We start from the raw sequence: 21,753 nt of genomic DNA on the forward strand, positions 1-21,753 counted from the left end.
ATTCTAATGTTTTTCATTATTGCTAGCTTTTAATAACTCTTAGTTTTGGACAACATGCCCCTCTGTTTTTGCAGTTCCATTCTAAAGTCCTTTTCCTAAACATTTTCATGTCCAAGTGGTCATATTATGTGTCAGGGACAGTGCAACCTGAAGCCAGAGAAATGTGATAACAGGAGTAGAAAATTCTCTACTTAAAAAAATAATAATCATGAAGAAAGGCAAGGATTCAGTCAGTTAGAATTGTTCACTATCCTGTCTTTTCTTTCACCAGCTTTCTGATCAGTGGCAGTGTTATTTTCTCTTTATTCCTCTAAGGCCCAGCAAGGAATTGGAAAAGTACAATTCTTCCTGACCATCTAGAAAGTGTAAAATGTGTGACATGTATTCCTTTACAATCTGTATTCTCATGGGGAAGACTTTTACTTCTTCTCCAAGGAAAAGAGTGTTTCTCACACAAACTAATCTGTTTTCACTATATTAATTTTTACCTTTATTTTCTTTTTTTCCTAAAGTACATTTGCTTTTAGCAAACAGCTTCTATTTAATGAGTCTAACTTCATACCTGCCAGCATGGGAAACTGAACCCCAAATCCTAGCTGAATTGTGGGATCTGTAGTCATGCTTTCATTCTATTAATTGCACAGGAATTCTGTAAGAAGTATATAATGTTCACTCTGCTGTCTTTTGCCAGCTCACTTGAAGACAAGTATATAGTTCATTATTCTATTTATTTAGTGATTCAGTTGGTTTTACTGCTTATTTTTGATAGAAAAATTCCAACTCATAATCTCTGTTGATATATCTGTAATGAAAATTCTTTATGTAGTGTACAACGCAAGTGTTCATGAACTGCTCCTTTAAGAACAAATCTCTTCCCACAGTAGTGGGGTTTTGTAGTAAACAAGTGCAAGAAAGATTAGAAAGTCAAATCATAACCATGGTATTATTTCTGACCTGTGGGTCATTTGAAACATGTATATAGATGTATGTATAGGGAAAAAAGCTACAAAATATATTTAAAATAATTTCCTTAAGTATTCAGTTATTGGACAATAATAATAATAATAATAATAATAATAATAAAAATAATTCTACACTACTAATCAGTGTTTAATTATTATTTTATTTTTCATAGCTTTATAATATTGAAGTAGTGCCTTAAACCCAACTCACGAATCACAGATTACAAAATGTGGTAGCTTTCTAGTTCAAATCTGAGTGCTAGAGATCTTTATGTTCTGCTGGTTTAGCATTATTTTCTATAAGATGACAGTACTGGACATTTTGAATTTGAAATTTTCTGTTATTTCCTTATTTCAAAGGTAAAAGGCTTAATGTAGTTCAGTTTTCCAAGTGCCATGTACTGGTTATCTACACACAGTTTGGCTTTGCAGCAAAGGCAATATTTTCCACAAGCCCAGGATTCAGAGTGCAGTAGCTCAAACACCATTGCTCAGAGGACAATAACAAGCTCAAAACCTGCACAGTGTTTTTGATGAGTTGGTAGCAGTGATCTCACCAGGTTTGGTTCGAGAGCTTTACTGTGCCCTGTGGGAAGGCTCTGGCCTTGCTTCATGTTTTAACTGTGGCAGTGGCTATTGTTAAAATGATCCAGCTAATCATTACTATGTCTTTGAAGAGACATCTACTGCCATCAGGTACTTAAATGATATATTAATATTTATTTTGTCGTAGCATATGTAAACCCAGGGAAATAATACACGTTGTCTGTCAGTCTCAAGGCAACACCACTTTTGAAAAGCAGAGCATGCCTTCATCACCAAGTGAAATGTAACTAAAAAGTGTGGGGTTGGAAGCATCTTTTATGTAACTGGTTTTCAAAAATGTTATCTTCAGCTATAGAAAAGTTATAGCTCATATATATATATCTATATATATATATAGATACACACACACACATAGCTGTTCAAGTATTTGAACAGGAGGACTTCTTTCTGGGTCTTGTTGAGATAGTTCCTGTATGTGCAGGGAACCAGTTTTCAGCACACAGTACCTTCAAAGGTTTGAGCAGCTGGCCTGAGAGCCAAAGCCTCCCTGTTCCTCCTTTTGGCACTGAAGACACGAGAACTGCATTGGTTCTGGCAGGCTGGTGTCCCTCCCACACCCAGCACTGCAGCAGACCCCAGGGACTGTTGGAAACAAGGATCTCGAGCACCACTTAACATTCACTGCCCTGGAATTCATTTGCTTGTGCTAGAACCTCAGGTCTTGATTGTTTTCTGTATTACCAAATCCTCCTTTTTCTTCATATAAAAAAAAAAAGTACGGAATGGAAGAAAATCATTAAAACAGTTAAAAATTATGTCCCGTACTCAAGAATTCTCCCTAAGGGATCCTCACAGTCTTATTTATACAGAAAATAAACTGTTCTAATCTTTGATATGAACACAAGACTATTTTCATGCAATTCTGTTCAGAGAATTAGTAAGCAGCATCTTGTAACTTAGTGTCCCAAACTTCTTTAAAGTTTGGACAATAGTTTAAGAATTAATAGATTTTTCAAATGGTGAAATGCTGTAATTTATTGTCTGCTGTTTATTCTGTCTCAAAACCCTTTTGTTATTGGTATGAATTACTGATATTAGCTCAGTCATTCCTCAGGTTTGGATATATATTATTACTCCTGAATGAGAAAAACAACTTAAAATATTTGTTTGAAAGTGAGGTTAAAAACCACAGGTAGTCGAGGAGGAGGAGGAGTCTTCTTAAAAGAAATTCATTTAAAAACCCACTAGCAAAGACAAAAAAGGCAGATATAACTTGAAAAATGACAATTTTAGTGTAATTATAAATGAAAGGCAAAGTGCTATTAAAGTTAAAGCAATATTATTAAAAGATGTGCTAATTTTCAGTTAAATTTTCTGTAGAAGACCAATTAGTTTAAAAGACATGACAACATTAACTGCAAAACATAAGCACTCTGGTAATTATACTTTAAAAATGATTGAACAAATGGGAAAGCATCCTTGAAACATTTGAAAGCGCTGCACTACAATTCCAAAGCAATGGCTAGGTGGCACTGCTAGCTCAGATATCTGTGTCATTATTTCCTTGCTATTTACTCAGTTTCAGTGTCTATGATGCATTTCTTTTTTCCTGTGTTTAGAATACACCTATTTCATATTCTCATTCCGGGTGCTGATTAAAGTGGGATCACACACATGTCTAATGTGGGAGTTGGTTAATGACAAGAGCAAACAAGTATTTCTTCAGTTTTGATTTTACACTCAACAAAAGGGATTCTTTTCCATCACTGGAAAGTGCCTTGTTACTTTAAGTACAACAGCACCTTTCCAAAGACATTTTGTAGATCAGTTTCTTATAAGTACTGGCATATTCAGGCCATGTACCCTCCCACAGAGCAAGTAGAAGATCACTCTCAAATTAATATCAGTGTATTATTATTCTATAGGAAATGGATATCAGCTAGTTCAGCTTTTCAGTATTCACCTAGTTCCAAACTGGCAAGATGTTATAAGGAGTCTGATTTTTGTGACAATCAAAAGCATGGGCAGACAGATTTTTCTTGAGTGCTAAATACTTTAGTACAGAAGGAAGCAACCCTGTTTAGCAGAAGGTGAGAAGTTACAGCTTCCTATTCACCCATGTTTTTTTGCTTATGGTTGGACATTTTCTGATCAGATACAATGCTGCAGCAATTTGTCCTGAAACTTGGAATCTCTTCTCCCAATGATAACAAAAAAACAACCAAACAAATCCAAGAAACATCTTTTGGCTGCACTCATCCATCTGATTGAATGGTGCTATCCACATCAGTCATGGTGTGAAACCCAAATTAAGCCATTGTTCCACAATAAATGCTGCTTCCTTTGCTAATAAGGGTCTTAGCTTTGCCTTAGAGGTACAGCACGATGCAAAGAGTTGCCAAAGATGGGGACTGATTTCATCTCAGGGACAACAAGGAAGCAGTAATTGAAAAATAAACAATCATGCCTGAATGTCTTCTCTCTCTCACAGTGGCAATTCCTATTAAACATCATGTAATCGCTCCAGACTTACACTCCTGCAAGGGGTCACATTGATTTTTCTATAAGTTAAGAGAGGTTTGAGTATTACACTTGAATTGTTACCCAGTGCATCCACATGTGTAAGAGCTGATTTGAGATTAGCTGTTGTTTTAGACTGGCTGAATCTTCGTGAACCTCTGCTCATGTCAGACTACTCCTTACAATATGCTTTGTGGTTAAAATATGTAGTGCCTTACCCAGGTTAATTTAAATAATTGGAGTTGACGAGATGCAAATATTTGCTTTAGGGCGTGTATAACAATAAGAATATGTTCCTCTCATTTTAATTTAGTCAACAGGTGAATGGCATATATGCCTATGTAAATAAGCAGAGAAGCTTGAAGTTAGGAAACTTCAATGTAAAGTGAAAAACATTGCTGCGTAGAACTCATTTTCTTCTGTTTTATCTGTCATCTCCAGCAAACAATGAAACTGAAGTTTCATTATACAAAGAAAGAATATCAAAGTAACATGGATAGGAAGCCAGTTCTGCTTTTTGATCTCAGGATAAAATATTTCAACCTCTACCTCAGTTTACCCATGTATTAAATACAGTTGTATTATATGGCTAGAGCAATGAATTTCATTGAAAAGTACTGTTTAAAAAAAATAAAAGTCTTTAGGCAACAAGCACTGCTGGAGAATTCACTATTCATTTTTACTTGGATGGATTACAGACATTTGTTCTAAGTCCTAAATTCAACAAAATCCAGAAATCCAGTAATGTCAATCCTGTGTACTCTACAGTGAGCTCATTTTTTCCTTTTATGTTCCCTGCACTTACAAAGCTTCTGAAAACTCAAGCACTGGTGACATTATAAGTGACAGTCTTTCCTTTTTTTTGTTCAACTCTTTTTTTTTTTTGCCCACTACAATACTTTGCAGATGTTTAACTGAGTATGTCTGAACTATACCAGTATACTTTTAAGTGAACTTGAAAGTCATTCATCTGGATTTAAATTAATATTTTAAATACCCATTGTTTGCCTGACAGACCAGCAATGCTACAGATGCTGGCAAAATGTCAGTGTGGAGTAAATCTTCCCTAATAAACCACACTTACCCTATACCCTAGAGTTTTTTAAAAGGACCACCAGGATCCCAAACTCATCATACATTTATCTGGAATGAACTCAAGATGTTTAATTGATACATGCTTATGTCTGAACACTGTCAAGTCTCGTAATAAGATGTTTAGTACAATACATCGGTTAGACTGCTAGAGTCCAGCCACAGTAATAAGTAATGACATTTGCAGCACAAAGGCAGCTCCCCAACGAATTGGTGACAAGAGTAAAAAGGCAATCTAGCCTGTGTAAGCTTTAAATGTGGTCTGAATTTTACAATTACATGTCCTAAAGCCCATTATTAGACATGAGGGCGATGAGAAGGAAAGCAGTCATTGCATCACTACTAACACCAATTATAGGAAACATAAATCATTCAAATTTTTGTACTTTAATAAAAATCAGCCTGAATTGGTGTTTAAAAGGAAGGATCTAGTATAGGAGCCTAATGGGATAGAAGAAAATAGAGTAATTGGAGGCTGCTGTCTTTTCACTTTCTATATAAAATTATTTGAAGAGACAGCCAAGAACTTTAAACAGCAGAAACCCGGAAAAGTTGTAATTTGGATGTCTTCAGTTGTGACTTTAATGGTGTTTGCTTAAAGAGCTTTCTTTTATCTCTGCAGACATACTTCAATGACAATATCCTCACACTGATACGGACATTGGTAACAGGAGGAGCCACACCAGAGCTGGAAGCACTGATTGCTGAGGAAAATGCATTGAGAGGAGGTTACAGCACGCCCCAGACACTTGCAAACAGGGACAGGTGTCGAGTTGCTCAGTTGGCTTTGTATGATGGGCCATTTGCAGACCTAGGGGTAAGATCATGAGGGAAATGCAGGACCAAGGCTGGTCTGTGCTTTGTTAGCTTTCTCTCAGACTGAGTGAGAAATCTATCTCAATAAGCATATAATTTCTATTATTGAATTTAATAGAACTTTTGGATTGTTTAAAAATTTATAGCATGGAGTGCCAGGTTTGCTCTTTACCTTTTTAAGAAGCTATATGACTGCCCAGGATTCTTGCCTGCATATTCATACAGAAAATGCTGTGGCTCTTCATTGTCAGCTGAAGAGATAGATGAGCTGATGATATAACCATTATAGCAATAATGAATTCTAAATATATTCAATATGTATAGATATACCATTTTTGGGTTTTGATAAGCTTATTTAGTGTTTTCACAGAGCTTCTAGTTCTTAAAATCTGCTTATTAGCTTGAAAACAAAGTTGTAAGGTTTGGTTTCTGCTGGTTTTGGATGAACTAAAATTCTTATGAAATCCTAATTTTCTAATAATTTGACTGCACTGTTCTAAGGGTGAAGTCAAAAAACAAGCAAAAAAATTTCAAACCCCAAACCAAATAAATGATCTTTTAAAAATAATGCATCATATAAAAATAAAATATCTAGAAATGTTTTCTGGCCACATTTTGAAATCTTGAGGTAATCCCAAAACACCCACTCTGCTTTGATGATGATGTTGGATTTTATGTTTCTTAAATTAACCCTGTGTTGACCAGCTCTGTCCCAAAAGAATGGAATTACCTTCTTCACAGAAATGACAGGGAATCCCAGTTTAAAGATTAGAGCAAGAGTACACAGATAGATGCCTACAGCCTTTCATCTGATATAGCAGTGTAGCTGCAGCTGAGACTAGAAGCACATCAAAACTCTTTGGCATGCAGCTTAACATTTCCACAAATACAATAAGCAACACCCAATTGCCAGAGCCTCAACTGCACTACATCTATGAAGGCAGAATGCATTAACTCTCATGATTACTTAAGTTTTGCTATTTTGGATGTACAAATGAACAAATCTAAACTTACTTTTTTGCTAATCATACACTTAGTCATTATTTTACAGCAGCAGATATTTTATTATCCCTTTGAACCCATAGGACTCTAATTTCTGTTGTGCTCCTCATGAGTTTTTTTTTTTGTCTGGATGACAGTATGACTGCTGCCAAGAAAGGGTGAAAGATACTAACAATTTTAATACCACAGTTAATGTAATTTGTAGAACTTGCATTGTCTGGTACCAAAATTTAGATTTCCAGCTTAAAGCAAATCACTCACTCTTTCCAATTTGCCATTATTTTATGGACCAAGGCTCTCCCAAATAACAGTCATCATTTTACATGGTTACTTATTTGAAATAAAACATTTAGATTATTCATTTCCTTGGGTAAAAGGCTCTCATTTGAGACAAACAACAGACTGTCTATACATTGTCTTTTTTTTAATAAGTTCATACTGCACAACTTGTTCCCTGATATTGTGTTAACAGAGAAAAGAAAGGAAAAAAATGCGCTATTCTCTTTTTTTATTTAATCTCCTCTCTTTCCTCTAGGATGGAGGTTGTTATGGAGATCTGTTTTGTAAAGCACTGAAAACATACAATATGCTTTGCTTTGGAATTTATCGATTAAGGGATGCACATCTAAGTACTCCCAGCCAATGCACTAAACGGTGAGTCTGGTCTTTCAGAACATCTCTGCTTCACTGCACTTCAGTCTTCTCAGCAAGGAAAAACCCAGTGCCTTTAGTAAATATAAAAAAGACCTTGCTCCATTTTTGCATAACTTTTCCACAATCCTCTTTGAGGATATTACCATGATTCTATCTGACTTTAAATCATAAGCTGGATATCACAGTGTAAGTTGTCAGCTGATTTTATTCAAAATTTTTAAATTAAATTTCCAGAGTGTATCTTTAGCTTGTTTGCTCTATGCTGATCCACTGTTTGCCTGCAAGGAAAGGACTTCAGCTCCCTTATATCAATCAACTCTAAGTTGTGGGATAATAATTTAAATTACAGTAGCTAGTCTTTTTCTGAATGCTCAAATAATACTCCTGTGGGCTTCCCATCAGTACCATCTGTGTCTAAGCATAATTTCTTCCAGTAAATGGAAGCCCTTCTCTTGGTAGACTACATTTTTACTTCAGTAGCACCAAGCCTGACCTTAGTGCTTTAAATAGAGCAGACACATTTCCATCTTTGCAAACTGAAGGCCATTTAGCAGCTTGCTTGAAATGTGTCTTAATTAAGTGCTTCCTAGAAATACACACACAGACCCATACCAGAAGTATCACAAATCTACCATCTGTTACTGTTTCATGCTCTACAGAAAGCATCATTATTGGGTGAACATGGCAGTAAACAGCACTGCAGCCCACCAAAGCAGCTTCTTCTGTAAGAATTTGAATAAATTGGGTAGAAAAATTGAGTTGCAGTTTAGATTTACACTGTAGTTACTATACTTGGGATTATTTGTTGGCTTAATAAGGGACCTCTGTCCCTGAAGCAGCTAAGCAGATTTCTTATGAGCATTGAATTAATTTGAAACGAAGTCATGAGCTTCATGTTCAATTTTTACTCATTTCTTGCTTGGACAGAAAATGCCCATTTCCTCGCTCAAATCTGTTTTTCACATGCATGAAAAAATTTAGCAGCTGCTCTATAAGTCCTTCATACCCTGAAAGGCCATTAGGTGAAGGTGGGGATTCTTGAAATTGAGCAAGTTTTTATTTCAGGCCTGGGATTTGTACTAAGCAATGTTGGATTCTTGGATGTGCAGATTTCTCTTTATAAATGCTCTTTGAGGCTATGAATGTACATGTGGAGTGAATGAACAAAATTAACCTCGCTATAAAGTTATTGATGTATTTTCCTTAACTTGTTTTAACTACAGTCACAATCCAAACCAATAATTATATCCCTTGTTCTACTGACTGTACTTAAATATTTAATAACTATGTAAATATGTATTTAAATGTGATATGTATTTAAATATATATTTAAATAAGCTGCATGTGAAATCCTCCTCTGTCTGCTTTTCAGCCATTCTTTTAAATACTGTTTGTGGTGGGTGTGTTACTGTTTTTTGTCAATATATATTTTCTAGGGTCATTGCATTATGGTGCAACCAGAGAAAGAAGCATGGTTAGTATGGTGGTTTCCTCTGAAAAATCATTTTAAGAATCACTTGAAGAACATAATTCTCAGGCATTATGTCTGTCTGACAGAAAACATAAAAAAAGTGACAGCTGGCTTAAAAAGATCCTAAACCATAGTGGGAATTATGTGAGCTAATATTAGGTACAAACAGAAATTGAAAAATTGGACTAAGTGTTCCTGAGCTAACAACTCTAGAAGAAATTTTTAGTATAAATCTAAACCTATTTTCTTTTTCTTTCTTTTTTTTTTCTGTTCTGTCTTCCTTTCCAGTTACGTTATCACAAACCCACCATATGAATTTGAGCTTGTGCCGACGGACTTGATCTTCTGTTTGATGCAATTTGACCACAACGCTGGCCAGTCCCGAGCCAGCCTTTCTCATTCCTCCCATTCCTCCTACTCTTCCAGCAAGAAGAGCTCATCAGTTCACTCCATCCCATCAACAGCCAACCGACCGAACCGCACCAAGAGCAGAGATTCCCGGGACAAACAGAAGTATGTGCAGGAAGATAGACTTTGATATGTGTATCTACTCCCACTGTGTGTGAAACTTGCATTCACCACCCATTCTCCCCGGTTAATGTTTCCAGCAGTAATGTTCCCTGTTTTCCCATGGAGTTCTCCCTTTTTGTACACATATTTTGCATATGTATGACAGTGTGCATGTGATTGTCATTTTTATTTCACCACCATAAAACCCTTAAGCACAACAGCAACAAAGCAGACGGACCAAAAGTTATTTATGATGCTAGGGGAGAATAAAAAAAGAATTCCAAACCCATAGGCACACTGAAAACATAAATAACTCACTGCAGTTACTCTACATATCCGAAAATAGAGTATATTTAACATGAACACTTGCTCTTGATGTCAGAGTTACACAAAGAAAGTCATTTAGTGCAGAAGTGTTGATGTATGTTGCAGTAGGTTTTTTTAATACTCATATTTACAGGAGCTCATACATTTATTTGAAGCTTATAAAACTCTCCTATTGGAAAAAAAAAAAAAAAAAAAAACAACAAAAAAACCAAAACAAAAACCATGCCAAAAAAAAAAAAAATCCCTGCTGATTTTTCACTCTCAAAGCTTATATTATATAGGGCTTACACTCCTTGTATATATTATTGCTAAACATCTGCTTTATACCAAAGCAATATCAGGGACTTTTCTGCTTGTTTAAGAGCTTTCTCTAAAATGCTAGTCTTTTGGAGATGGTGTATTTTCCCTTTAACACTGAAATTGTCGGGGCATGAAGTTTTACAACTCCAATGGTTTAATTTAAGTTTAGAAAGAGTCTAATTGCATATTAAATTATTATTCTGTCTATTTATATTGCCACATGAATAGCTATATTTTCTTTCACTTTTGACATTTGGGATAAAAAGCCATATGTATCATAAATATTGGATGTAAGTCATTAAAAACTGCCTTCTTGGGACTTTTACGTCTTTAAAAGGTGAATTAGTCACCTTATGTACAGAATAAATAATGTTCAGAAAAGAGCAAGCATTTTTCTGTGCTTACATATCAGATCTCAAGGGACTTTGTTCCTTTCCCCAGATGGTAGTTTAACTTTTCCAAGTTAGTGTTCGTATAAATCTTCCAACAAGAGTCCTATGTGAAGAACCTCCAGAAATCTTGCTGCATGTTCCACCTGTTTTTTTCAACAGGTGCATGCCAGTATGCAGGAATACAGGGAAGACAACTGAGTGCCTTTAAGTCTCTCCCTTGTGGGGAGAAAAGGTGCTGTGCCCCAGGCTGTTAATGAGGAGAAGAAGAGGGCTGGGCTGGAAATATTCACAGTGCTGAGGCGTCGTGTTCCGTGCACTTGCCAGAATTTAGTTCTTGCAAATTGTCACCAATGACACATGTAGCCAAAAAAAGTTGTGGCAGGGAACTAAATATAGTGAAAGGAACCTGCCCTAGACAGCCATAGGAATGATAGTTCAGGCTTGCTTTTACTTTTTTTTTTTCCTTGGTTTAAACTTCAGAAGCCAATGTATATTTTGAAATATACAGCTAGCTCTAGGTTTATGGAGGGTTTCCGAGGGTAGGGAGGGCAGAAACACATCCCCTCTTCCCTGGCTATCCAGCAAGAAAGCATGCAGACAGAAAAATATTTAGATTTGGAATGATTAGCATTGTAACTGCCAACCCAATCAAGGTGCTTTTATGGTTAGTTTTGTCTTCTACCTTCCCCTTCCCCAAGCATGACAATTTTGAAGATTTGCTTGCTGTGTGAATTGACAATAAAGCCAAGCACTTTTACTGACAAAACCTGGAACCGTGTAAGTGGGCTACAGAGAATACCACTGTGCAGTGCTAAGCATAATGATTGGAATACAGTCCATAAGTGTGAGTGTGCATTCAAACGCAGCTGTAAGTCCAATCAGTGAAATACATTGCAAATTATGGTTGCTCCCCTACAAATGAGACTATTACAGTTGCTCTTCATCATAAAGAAAAATTCACGTGTTCCTTTTTGCAAAGAAAGTTATCATGTTTTGCCCTCAGAATATTTATTGCTACAAGGATGTGCCAGTTAAAGTGCTCAACCAGAAATATGACAGTTTAAAAGCATTGTAAAACTTACATAGCTTACTTCTTTTTCTAAAGTGCAACAAGGATGAATAGAATGGGCCAAGGTATGAAAATTAATGGTTCTGCATGACCTAGCAACTGCTGTGGGTTTCCCTCTATAACTTTGTCCTTGTGAAAACTTGTGAAATTAAAAAAAATAGTTACAAACTTTATTCAGTTATTGGTTTGTTTGTTTGGTTGATTGTTATGTTGGTTTTCTTTTGCCTTTTTTTTCCCACCAAACCAGAAGTAAAACTGGCTGCTGCTGCTGCTGCTGTTTCTCAACCCTTTTTTGTTTTTTATCCTCTCATCTGCTTGCCTTTCTAATTGCACGTGTCCTTTTGTAAACACCCAGGTTCCTGCTCAATGAAGATGCCTATCGTGATGCAGACATTACTTTAATTTCCCATTTTCCTCATCCAATTTCTTTCCGACCTTCCCCTCCCTACTTTCTTATTCCCCATGTATGTACATGAGCATCTTTTTATGTTGGCAGAATTGATTGAAGATAGTTGAGAGCAGTTACACATTTTGGAAGAATGTTAATGGCTTTGACACCAAAATGCTTTTCCATTAATGTTTTATCTGTTTTCCATTTAGCAGAGAAAGGGAGGGTGGTAATATGAAGCCACTTGTCACATGCTACATAAAGATTTTTATCCAAAAAAATAGTATTTGTATAACAGAGCAGCTCAAATAGAAAAAAAAATATAAACAATGTACATTAGAGAAGTAACTTGCCTACTTTGTGAACAGCAGAAGAGCAATATCTATCTAACATGGGGGTAAATCTGAATTCTTCAAATTACATTGAAGTCTACTCCAACTCTGTCCTCTATCCTGAAGTTAGAATTCTAAAACTTTTGATTTTAGTGGTGTTGTTTACAATTTCCACTGCTGACTATAGTCAGATTGATCAAATACTTTATTATAGTGATGAAGGTTTTCTGAGATGGATGCACTAATGGAGGTTGGTCGTTATAAGTAGAGAAATACTTTCTGTTGGTGTTTATATTGAAAAGGAAGAGGAAATCTCCTGTTTTATCCCAAGTCAGCCAACCACTGTAGAATGGTAGAATAGTTTTTGAAAGTGGAGAAGTATCACCAATGTCAGGATGTTACATTTTAGGTTTTTAAATGAAGGTCCTACCATTTATATCAGTCCCATCATGGTTTCAGCATTGGAAACCAAGTCCATAGTGAGATTAAGTGTTGACACAAAACCATGTCTAGCAAACATGCAGGTTTTTGGCATTGACCTAAACAGAGAGAGTCAGGTATTTTCCAGTGAAATTCCCATTGTCAAAACTAAGAATTTTGGTAGCTTAAAAAAAAAAAAAAAACAAGAACAAATCCAGAACATTATCTTTGTCACAAAATTTTAGTTGGCCTGGAGGAACATAAAGTTCTTAATAGAAAAATAGTTTATTCTCTCTTTCCCTGCAAATTTCTTACTGCCTGCTACATGCAAAATATTAATCTGCCAAACACAGAAGTGCTGAGCAGGTGGGTGGAGAAACTTCCAATACTTTTCTTTCTCATACAGGAACAAATTACATGGAAGAATTTTCAGCTTAGTTATAAACAAGATGGTTACATGCAGGGAGGAGACACACAAACACATACATGCAAACTAATTTGAAACTGCAAGTGACACAGAAGACAAAAAATGCATGTTTTAAACAGTTGAAAGATAACCTGGGATTATGGTGAGAATACAAATATAGCAAAACCTTTGTGTTATGTTTGGGTAGTATTTTCTTTGCCTCTACTTAAGAAGAGAGGGTGTTTCACAGTGACATTTGCTCTAAGTTGCTACTCAGTCCAAAATTAATGATAGAAATTTTAAAGTACTAGTGCAATAAATCTCTTGGAGACAATTGCTGCAGTCTTATACAAGTTGAGGAAAACTGTATTTTGATATTTTTACTTTGATTATTTATATCCTTTTTTTATGCTGCGGGGATGATTGTTACACAAAACCATTAATTTTTATTTATTTGTAATATGAGCATTAAGCCTTTTGAACCCTCATGGATGCACTGATGCTGATAGGCCATTACAAACATAGATGTTTGAGAGGAAAGTGTTTTCTGCTGTCTGATACATTCAGTTACTAAGCTGTTCCAACATCTCTCAGGTGATGCTGTCAAAAAGAAGCCTGTCAAATAGCGTAGGAAGATCAGGGACTTTTTTAGCAGCTCCTGAAAAAATAAGGTAAAAAACTATGCCTGTTGTCACTATAATGTAGAAACATTTCTGGTAAGGATCAATATGCATATTCCAAAAGGTAGAGAAACAGACTCAATATGACAGAGAACTTAAAAGTGCTTGGTGAATATAGCAATATATAAAGACTTTAAAAAGGGGGTTTGTGAACTGATGTAAAGGAAAAAGTAAATATTAAAGATAACAATCTGTGCTAAGACTCTGGAAGACATACCAAAATCAGGCTGTAAACATAGCATAGAAGACTGAAAAGTGTGTAGGGGCTTCAAGAAGAACATTTAGTGACTGGGAGGAGAATATCATAGTGCCAAGAGTAAAGATCAGGAGTGTTGAGCTCGCATTTCAAAGGTAAGTAGAGAGGTCCATGAATTTGCACAGGTGATTTATTGTTATGTGGTCAGTGATAATTTTGACAGCAGAGGGAAACAGGAAAGGTATAAAGCTGGATGCATACGTTGCATGCTGGAGAATGATAATGCTTTGGTTAAGGTTTCAGCACTGGCAAAAAGAAATCTAAACAGCAAAAGACATTAGAATCTACAGCTTCTGCATTTATTATTAATGTTCTGTATGTATTACTTGCCAGGTAAAGGCAAAAAGAGACTGGGGGGTGTCTTTTTAAAGAACAGCTCCCTATACAGGAGTTCTATTGTAAATTTAACACATAAATAAATTGCTTATTTGGAATATTTTAGGGAAAGCTGGGTATTCTGAAGTGCTTTACACTGGCTACTGAGAAACACAACACAGTTCTAATTCTTAGCACTCATGCAAGCCTCCCCTTACTTGCTACAACATTGAATTAACTTGCACCAAGTTCTGTTTGTAAGAAAAGTTTTTGCACTGTGTGTTAAAAAAACAAGGTAGCAATGAAAGTTCACGGTGCTTAACTTGCCTCAAAATCATTTTAAACACAAACCATTAGAAAACTGTTAGTTTGAAATTGTTTATGTGATCTCACAAGGCTTTTAAAACATGATAACCATCACACTTTACACCTCTCTGAAAGGTTAGTTTAATCGTAGATCACATAAAATTGGTTTCCACAAATGCATAATGGTTCATGTGTCACACTTGAACTAAATGGTTTTTTAAATGGAGCTGAAATTATTTTGATGTGTACACATTCCCAGACTTCTTTTTCCTACAACCTTTCTTAAACCGGCCCCCATCAGGAATCATTCCCTTAAAGTCTCATTAATAATTCAGATGTTCTGATTACTTTAAAAGATCTATGGAATTGAGGCTTTTTTTTTTTTTTAACTGCTTGACAAAAAGATAAATGAATGTAGAAAGAAACGGTAGGAGTCTGGCAAGCTGTAGATCATCTCTGAACAGATTGTAACTTTATCATTCTGTCAGGAAGAATAATTTAAAGCACTTAATCAGTTAGCTTCAGTGTGCAGGATGTAACATTATGAATTCCTATCGTCCAATCTGTTCAAATCAAAGGGAACTTAATTATAATAGGTGAGAGAGAGGGAGATGGGAGATTGAACATCATTCAGACTCAGGCACCTTTAAGGGGGCAGGGAATTATTTAGTCTGGTCACAAATGAGGAGGATATTTTTAAACACAAGTGAAAAGCATTTTAGAAAATTACAAGAAAAACAATACAGTAGTTCCGTTTCCCTTTAGTAATTAGCCATTAATAAGTAACATCATTCCTGGATTTGATTTAATTTTTTAAAAATGTGTAAGAATGGGTACCAAAGATTTTAATGGGGAGTGGGGGTTTGGCTTATAAATTCGAAAAATCCACATGAAGTAGAAGTAGTTTAATTTGTTATTCATGAAAGTGACTGAAAAGTCCAGCAATTCTGGACACTAAGCCATTTCTTGAGAGACTCTAACTCCAAAGGTCTTTGTTTATTTTTGTGCAGTTATGTCCAGGTATTTTTCCTCTATTTTTCTCAGCCTTTCAATTTATTTTCTGTCCTTTACCTCCTGAGCTTTTGTGCCCAATCCTTGGGTTTCTAAGGTGATTTTTTCTTTGCTAATTTTAATTAATTTATTTATTAAAAAATGAGCATTCTTTCCACTTCTGTGCTGATTCCAGGTACTGCAGCATTTCAGTGGTTAGAAAAGTAGCAGTTTATATTATGTGAGGCACTAAAGCTTCAGCAGCATTTTGCATTCCCCATTGGAGTGAGAAGTAGTGCATACATGTAAGAGTAGCAGCTCTGGTGCGACACACTTTGAACCTTGCATGTAATAATGAAATGCCCAGAACCATAAGTGTCCACTGCTCTGCCCACCCACCTCTGGAATCTGGGGAAGGAGGACAAGAAAGGAGACAGAACTCTGTTCACAAATGCTGGTCAAGGCACAAGTGCACCTAATGTGCACTTGTGCCTTGACCAGCATTTGTGCATCTCTAGATCAGGAGTTCCCAAGTCATGGAATAAAGTTGTCTTGTAAGGTTGCATACCTGTCATTGAGAAATTACTGCAGAAGTTGCTGTAATTTTTTTTTCTTTTGTGAATTTTAAGAAGCTTTTGTCCATACCTGCAATGGAGCAGTGGAACACAGTGGTTACAGGGCTGAACAGCTGGGAAGGGCTGCAGTGCTGCAGCCTCTCAGCATCCTCCCACATTGCTCCCAGCCCACCTTAAAGCCACACCATAAAAATTCCTCCTGTGTTCATGGAAATGGGCATTGCTCAAGGGTAGAAAAGAAAGAGCTTCCTCTGTAATTTTCCTTTAAGTCCTTACTTCCTTTGCCTTGATGTCACTTACCAGGACTGATCCATCCAGGATTAGCTGGAGCCACAGTCACCTGCAGTGTTCCCCACCCCATTTTAAACCCTGGCAGCAGGAATACAAGTCCTGTTTATTGTAACACCAACTGCAGAAAGTGTTTTATGTTCTCCTGCATGATCTTCTGGGCTGCCACCCCAAGGCTGAAATGGTTCAGAGAAGTCTCTGACTCTTTAGGTGCCCCTGTGTATAGACTCACATGCTCTTTTCTTTATTACCCTTATCCCAGCTGCTCTCCTTGGCTTCTTAATTTAAACTTTGATTTGTATCTTTTTCTTTTTTCAATAAATGAATCACCCGAGCATGGGCACAAGAAAAGAGCTCTCTTACATCCAACAAGCAAACTAGCATAGTGGCAGTTTTCTTTAGCTTCTATTATCAAATTTGCAAGCATCATCCTCCTTTCATAACAGCATTTTCAGAGGTATTAATCTAATGCACTGTACTGCTAGTAATTGGTCAAAGTCACCTTCTATTGATCTCTGTTTTCTATAAACTTTACTGACTGCTCCCATTTTCTTTTTTTTTTAATGTTTCTGTGTATGTGTGCTTCACTAATTAACACTTTCATTTTTCCCTCCTTATTCTGTCTCTACCTGTTTTGCTCCTTAGCAGAAAAGAAATGGTTTACAGATGAGCCGGATAATGCCTATCCCAGAAACATTCAAATCAAGCCCATGAGCACTCACATGGCCAATCAGATCAATCAATATAAATCGACAAGCAGCTTGATACCACCAATACGAGAAGTTGAAGATGAATGTTGACTCCTTCGAAGCCAGAACTATTTTTATAAAGCCTGACAAACTTCATGAATGGTGATGTGACATTTATTCCTCTTACTTGCTGAACCACTGATGGAGAAGTTAAGAAGGGCACGCTTAATGGGAAAATAAAGTAGACAGATCTTTGTTTGTCTGCCTTTGATATTGCTTCCACGTATTTTGGAAACTATTTCATTTATAAATGAACATAATCAAAACTAGTCATGTATAGCCTCTAGCATTTTAAATTATTTTTATTTATTAGAAAAAATATATTTTTCTTTTTTTTTTTCATTGTTAAGTATTTTCCCTTAAGAAAATGGCATTTGTGGCCAGACTCCTAAGAATTAAAAAAAACAGCAAACCCTCAGTCTTTGGCTTAAAGGAGAATGATGGTCACAGTTATAAGGATATGTAATTAAGGGAGACAAATGATATATTTACAGAAAGGAAAAAAAGGTCCAACTTGTATTTTAGTAAATCAAAAAAAAAAAGAAGGAAAAAACGTACACTTCACCAAAATGTTTCCTTACCAGAAGATGTGTATTTTGTTCAGCATTGACACCAGCTCTTAATAAATTGAACTTATTTATTTTCAGAGTTGAAAGTCATATTTTTGTACATGTAACATTCTTCAGAAATATTCTTTGTTTTATTAACATATATAGATCATCTTGACTGCCTGTTGTGTGAAGAACCCCCCAGGCTGTGCCCTGCCCCTTCTCACGGTGGCACCCACAGACACCCAGCACCCTCGGGAGCACGCTGTGACACAGCCTGTGACACAGGCACAGGGAATGTCACCACCCCAGCAAGGCCGTGGTGGGCACTTGCTAGAAATGGCAAATTTGGCAATTGCACTTCACTTCCCATTAGCCATCAGCAGCTGCTAATTTCTGGAGGCAAGCTTGACAATTCTTCTTCTTTTGCCACTATTATGGTGATTTAATCCAGAGTGCATAAAATAGTGCATGGAAGCATCAGTTATACACCATCTCATCCACCACATTTTGTTAGTTCCTCACTTTGAAGTGCTGATGGCCTGTCATTGGTCTGAGATGGTACAAATTCTTCCTGATATGTATAGAGATTTAGCTCCAGACCCTTGCACTTTAGTAAAACTCATACCCTGGTAAAGGGCACATGGAAACTCTTTTTGGTTAATTCACACCAGGATAAAAACTGGTTTAGCTTCAGCTCTACAATCTCACAACGTGCTGTCCTCAGTTAATTCCTACAATAAGCAACATCTTATTTTAGCAGTTGTTTTTCTTGTTGTTTTTTTTTTCTTTTTCCTTTTATTTATTTTTACTTTGCTGGGACACCACACACAAAAGTACAGTAATAACCAAATAAAGATAATAAAAGTGATGAATGTATTTATTATGATAACATGCAAAAGGCCTTTGATGGGTGCCTTTTGTGTCAGCAGTTTCACAAAGTTGCCAACAAGCTTTATAGCCATCAGACAAAAATGTGATGTTTCATATCTGTGCTGCAGTATCCACCCACCCAAGCATTTATGTTCTAAATGATTTAGTTACTCTCTCTATCTCAAATAAGCAGCATCTGACACAATTGTGTGGAAACAAAAAAAAAAAAAAAAAAAAAAGGAAAGGCTGTGATAGTAGGGAAACAAAAACCAAAACCACAAAACCAGAGTCATCAAGAAAAGCAGATTTTCATTGTGGAAGTTAACTTTAGGCTTTGTAATTTTGCAGAATTGTTAAACACCACAATTAAACATACAGTGGTATTTTTATCATTAGAGAAATATCAGTGAATCAAACAAATACAAAGCAGATGATGAATTTATTGTGAAAACAATGATGTCCACTATGTAATCCAACATTTAAGCCAAACTATCTCAGCTTTAATGTTTGTCCACTGGCTGCAGTACAAGTATAACCATACTAACACCTAATAGGCTTTATTCTGGAGTGACTTCTTGGACTGTGACTATTTTGTTGTTACATTTTGTAGAATAGCTATTTAAAGACAATAATGAGAATTGTTAATACAGTATCTGTAAAATTGGATTGTTTAAAATATTTCACTCTCCTACAGAGTAACAAAACAATACAATCAGTTTTTCATTATTCTTTAGATGCATGTTTAATGCATTTCACAGTCCCCAAAAGAGAAGATAATTCCAGTGAGTTCTTCCAACATATGCTGCTTCAGCTAGTGACACGTTATAATTTACATCCAGTCTCTGCATTGGGTCATGTTAAGCCTTTTCTTTGAAGTCGGTGCTCCTTTTTCCTTTATGAACTGCATTCATATTACAACCAGAGTGAAAAATGCTGGTCCTGAGTACAGGAGAATTGTAGAAATTTGGGTTCAACCTCACCAAACACATATGAATTTTAATTTCTTTTTCCTGAGCAGACTGATGTTTGCTATAGGGGCATAGAACATTATATCTTGTACCTTATCATATACAGTGCCACTGCTGAGTGTCCTTCCTTCAGAAGTGAACATTCACTGGGTAAAACACACTAATGACTCAAATACAGCACCCCTACATTGCTAAGGTTTGTGTGTGTCTCTGTCCAGTTTAAGTCACACCCAAAATCCCATGCTACTGTTTATAAATAAAGGACAAGACCTGAACACACTCAGAGAGCTGCACATGCAATGGCTGATAGGACAACACCCATGGAGAGCAAACAAGACAGAGAGAAACAGGTGGAGTTATGGGTCTACATTTCCCATTTACAGAAAAGCTAAAATCAGTGATAGTTTCTTATTCCTGTTTTTGATCATCAGAGATGCAAGACTGATGTCTGGAAATTAGATGGAGGAACAGATGATAGAAAAGCAGTTGGGATCTTTGATATTCAGCCATTAAAAATTACAATAAATGGATATATGAAGTTACATCAAAGCTGGGAAAAGCCTGGAAAAGGGACCTAAGTGACAGCTGACAGACCACATGATGACTAATACAGAAATAAGTTCTTGGTCTTTATCAATAACTTTTACCCCCATCTCAGAAGGCAAAGATTAAAAAAAAAAAAAAAAAAAAAAAAAAAAAAGAAAGTGGTGGGGAGGAATTCCAGTTTGGTGTTTTGGTTTGTTGATTTTTGGTTTGGTTTGTTTTTTTTTTTGGGGGGGGTTGTTAGTTTGGTTTTTGGTTTTTGGGGTTTTGTTTTGGTGGGGTAGTTTTTTGGGCTTTTTTTTTGTTTTTTTTTTTTTTTCATAAATTGCATGCACTACTGATACAGGCTATAGAATGTTTTTTGGTAACTCGTGTTGGATAAATACTATGTCTGTCTGTGTGTGTGTGTGTGTGTGTGTGTTTGCATATATTCATGTCCACACATGCACACACACATATATATGTGGGTACAGATACACACATATGTACAGGGGTGTGCATGTGGCAGAGTCATGACAAGAAGGTGTCATCACTTTCAGTTTCCATGAGCTGGGGTGAAGAAAGGCATGAAAAAAAAAGAAAATATTACTTGTAGGGTAGCACATGGAAGAATTTTTTCTGCTATTATTTCCACCTGGTCTGACCAAAACCCAGCCATCCTGGTTAGTTTTATGAGAGATGCACTGAGATGATGCTGCAGAGCCTTCTCTCACTGGCCCTCCTCACACCCCTGCACTTGTCTGCTCCCACACTGCCAGAAAGTCTGCTGACTCTCTCTGTTTCATGGCCATTGTTTTAATTTGCCCCCTGAAGCCCATGAGCACTAAGATGAAAGGGTAAAACTGTCCTCTAATAGATTTGGTGGCAAGTGACAAGCACGGCAAAAGTTAAGTTATAAAGAAGATATTTATACTCTAAATGCAAATTTTAACACCTTGATATGATTGCGTAGTTCCTTCTAAAATAATGAGTGTATGATGTATTTGTTAATAGGGAAAAACAAGATAAAAACATTTTTTGTACATTTTAAAAGCATTCTAAAACTGTCACTGATATTTTAACATCTTGTCTTTCAAATCAGCATCAATGGCCCAACAGTAGGGAATACACAGGACAGAAAGTACAAACCCCTTGATTTGGGCCAGGCGTGGTCAGCTGGATGTGAAAAGAACTAAATGGCCTCAGCCAAAGGCAGGAAAGGGAAAACGTAGTTTACAAGGCAAGGTACAGGAGACACTGCAAAAGCATTTAGCCTTTTATTGTATATTGTTGGGTGGTGGTGGATGAGGTTGGCTATTTTTGGCCTGCAAAGGAATATTTTGCATTTCTTGAACTCTTCATGTAGTAGAAGGAGGAGAAAGTAAAACAGTGTGTTCTTATTCAGGATTTGCTGGGGGCATGTTTGTCTAACACAGCTAACAACTACTGCAATAATTGGTTGCATAAACTGGTGAA

The 21,753-nt window shown here is 36.3% G+C and overlaps 1 protein-coding gene across 19 annotated transcripts in view; it reads left to right on the plus strand.

The window, feature by feature from the left end:
- Nucleotides 1–20,459, plus strand: part of KCNMA1 (potassium calcium-activated channel subfamily M alpha 1) — a 423,584-nt gene extending 403,125 nt beyond the window's left edge. For 6 of the 19 annotated variants that reach the window (XM_064430352.1, XM_064430354.1, XM_064430351.1 and 3 more), the window contains 5 exons: nt 5,743–5,937; nt 7,474–7,592; nt 9,352–9,576; nt 11,698–11,726; nt 17,263–20,459. In XM_064430352.1, the coding sequence (XP_064286422.1) occupies nt 5,743–5,937; nt 7,474–7,592; nt 9,352–9,576; nt 11,698–11,726; nt 17,263–17,417 (723 nt within the window). In that variant the 3' untranslated portion in view covers nt 17,418–20,459. Of the gene's footprint in view, nt 1–5,742; nt 5,938–7,473; nt 7,593–9,351; nt 10,118–11,697; nt 11,727–17,262 lie in introns of those variants that run through there. The other 13 variants (XM_064430357.1, XM_064430359.1, XM_064430356.1 and 10 more) reach the window with 4 other exon arrangements.
- Nucleotides 20,460–21,753: the final 1,294 nt, after the last annotated feature.

Source organism: Passer domesticus, chromosome 8 (assembly GCF_036417665.1).
Source record: "Passer domesticus isolate bPasDom1 chromosome 8, bPasDom1.hap1, whole genome shotgun sequence".
NCBI lineage: Eukaryota > Metazoa > Chordata > Aves > Passeriformes > Passeridae > Passer > Passer domesticus.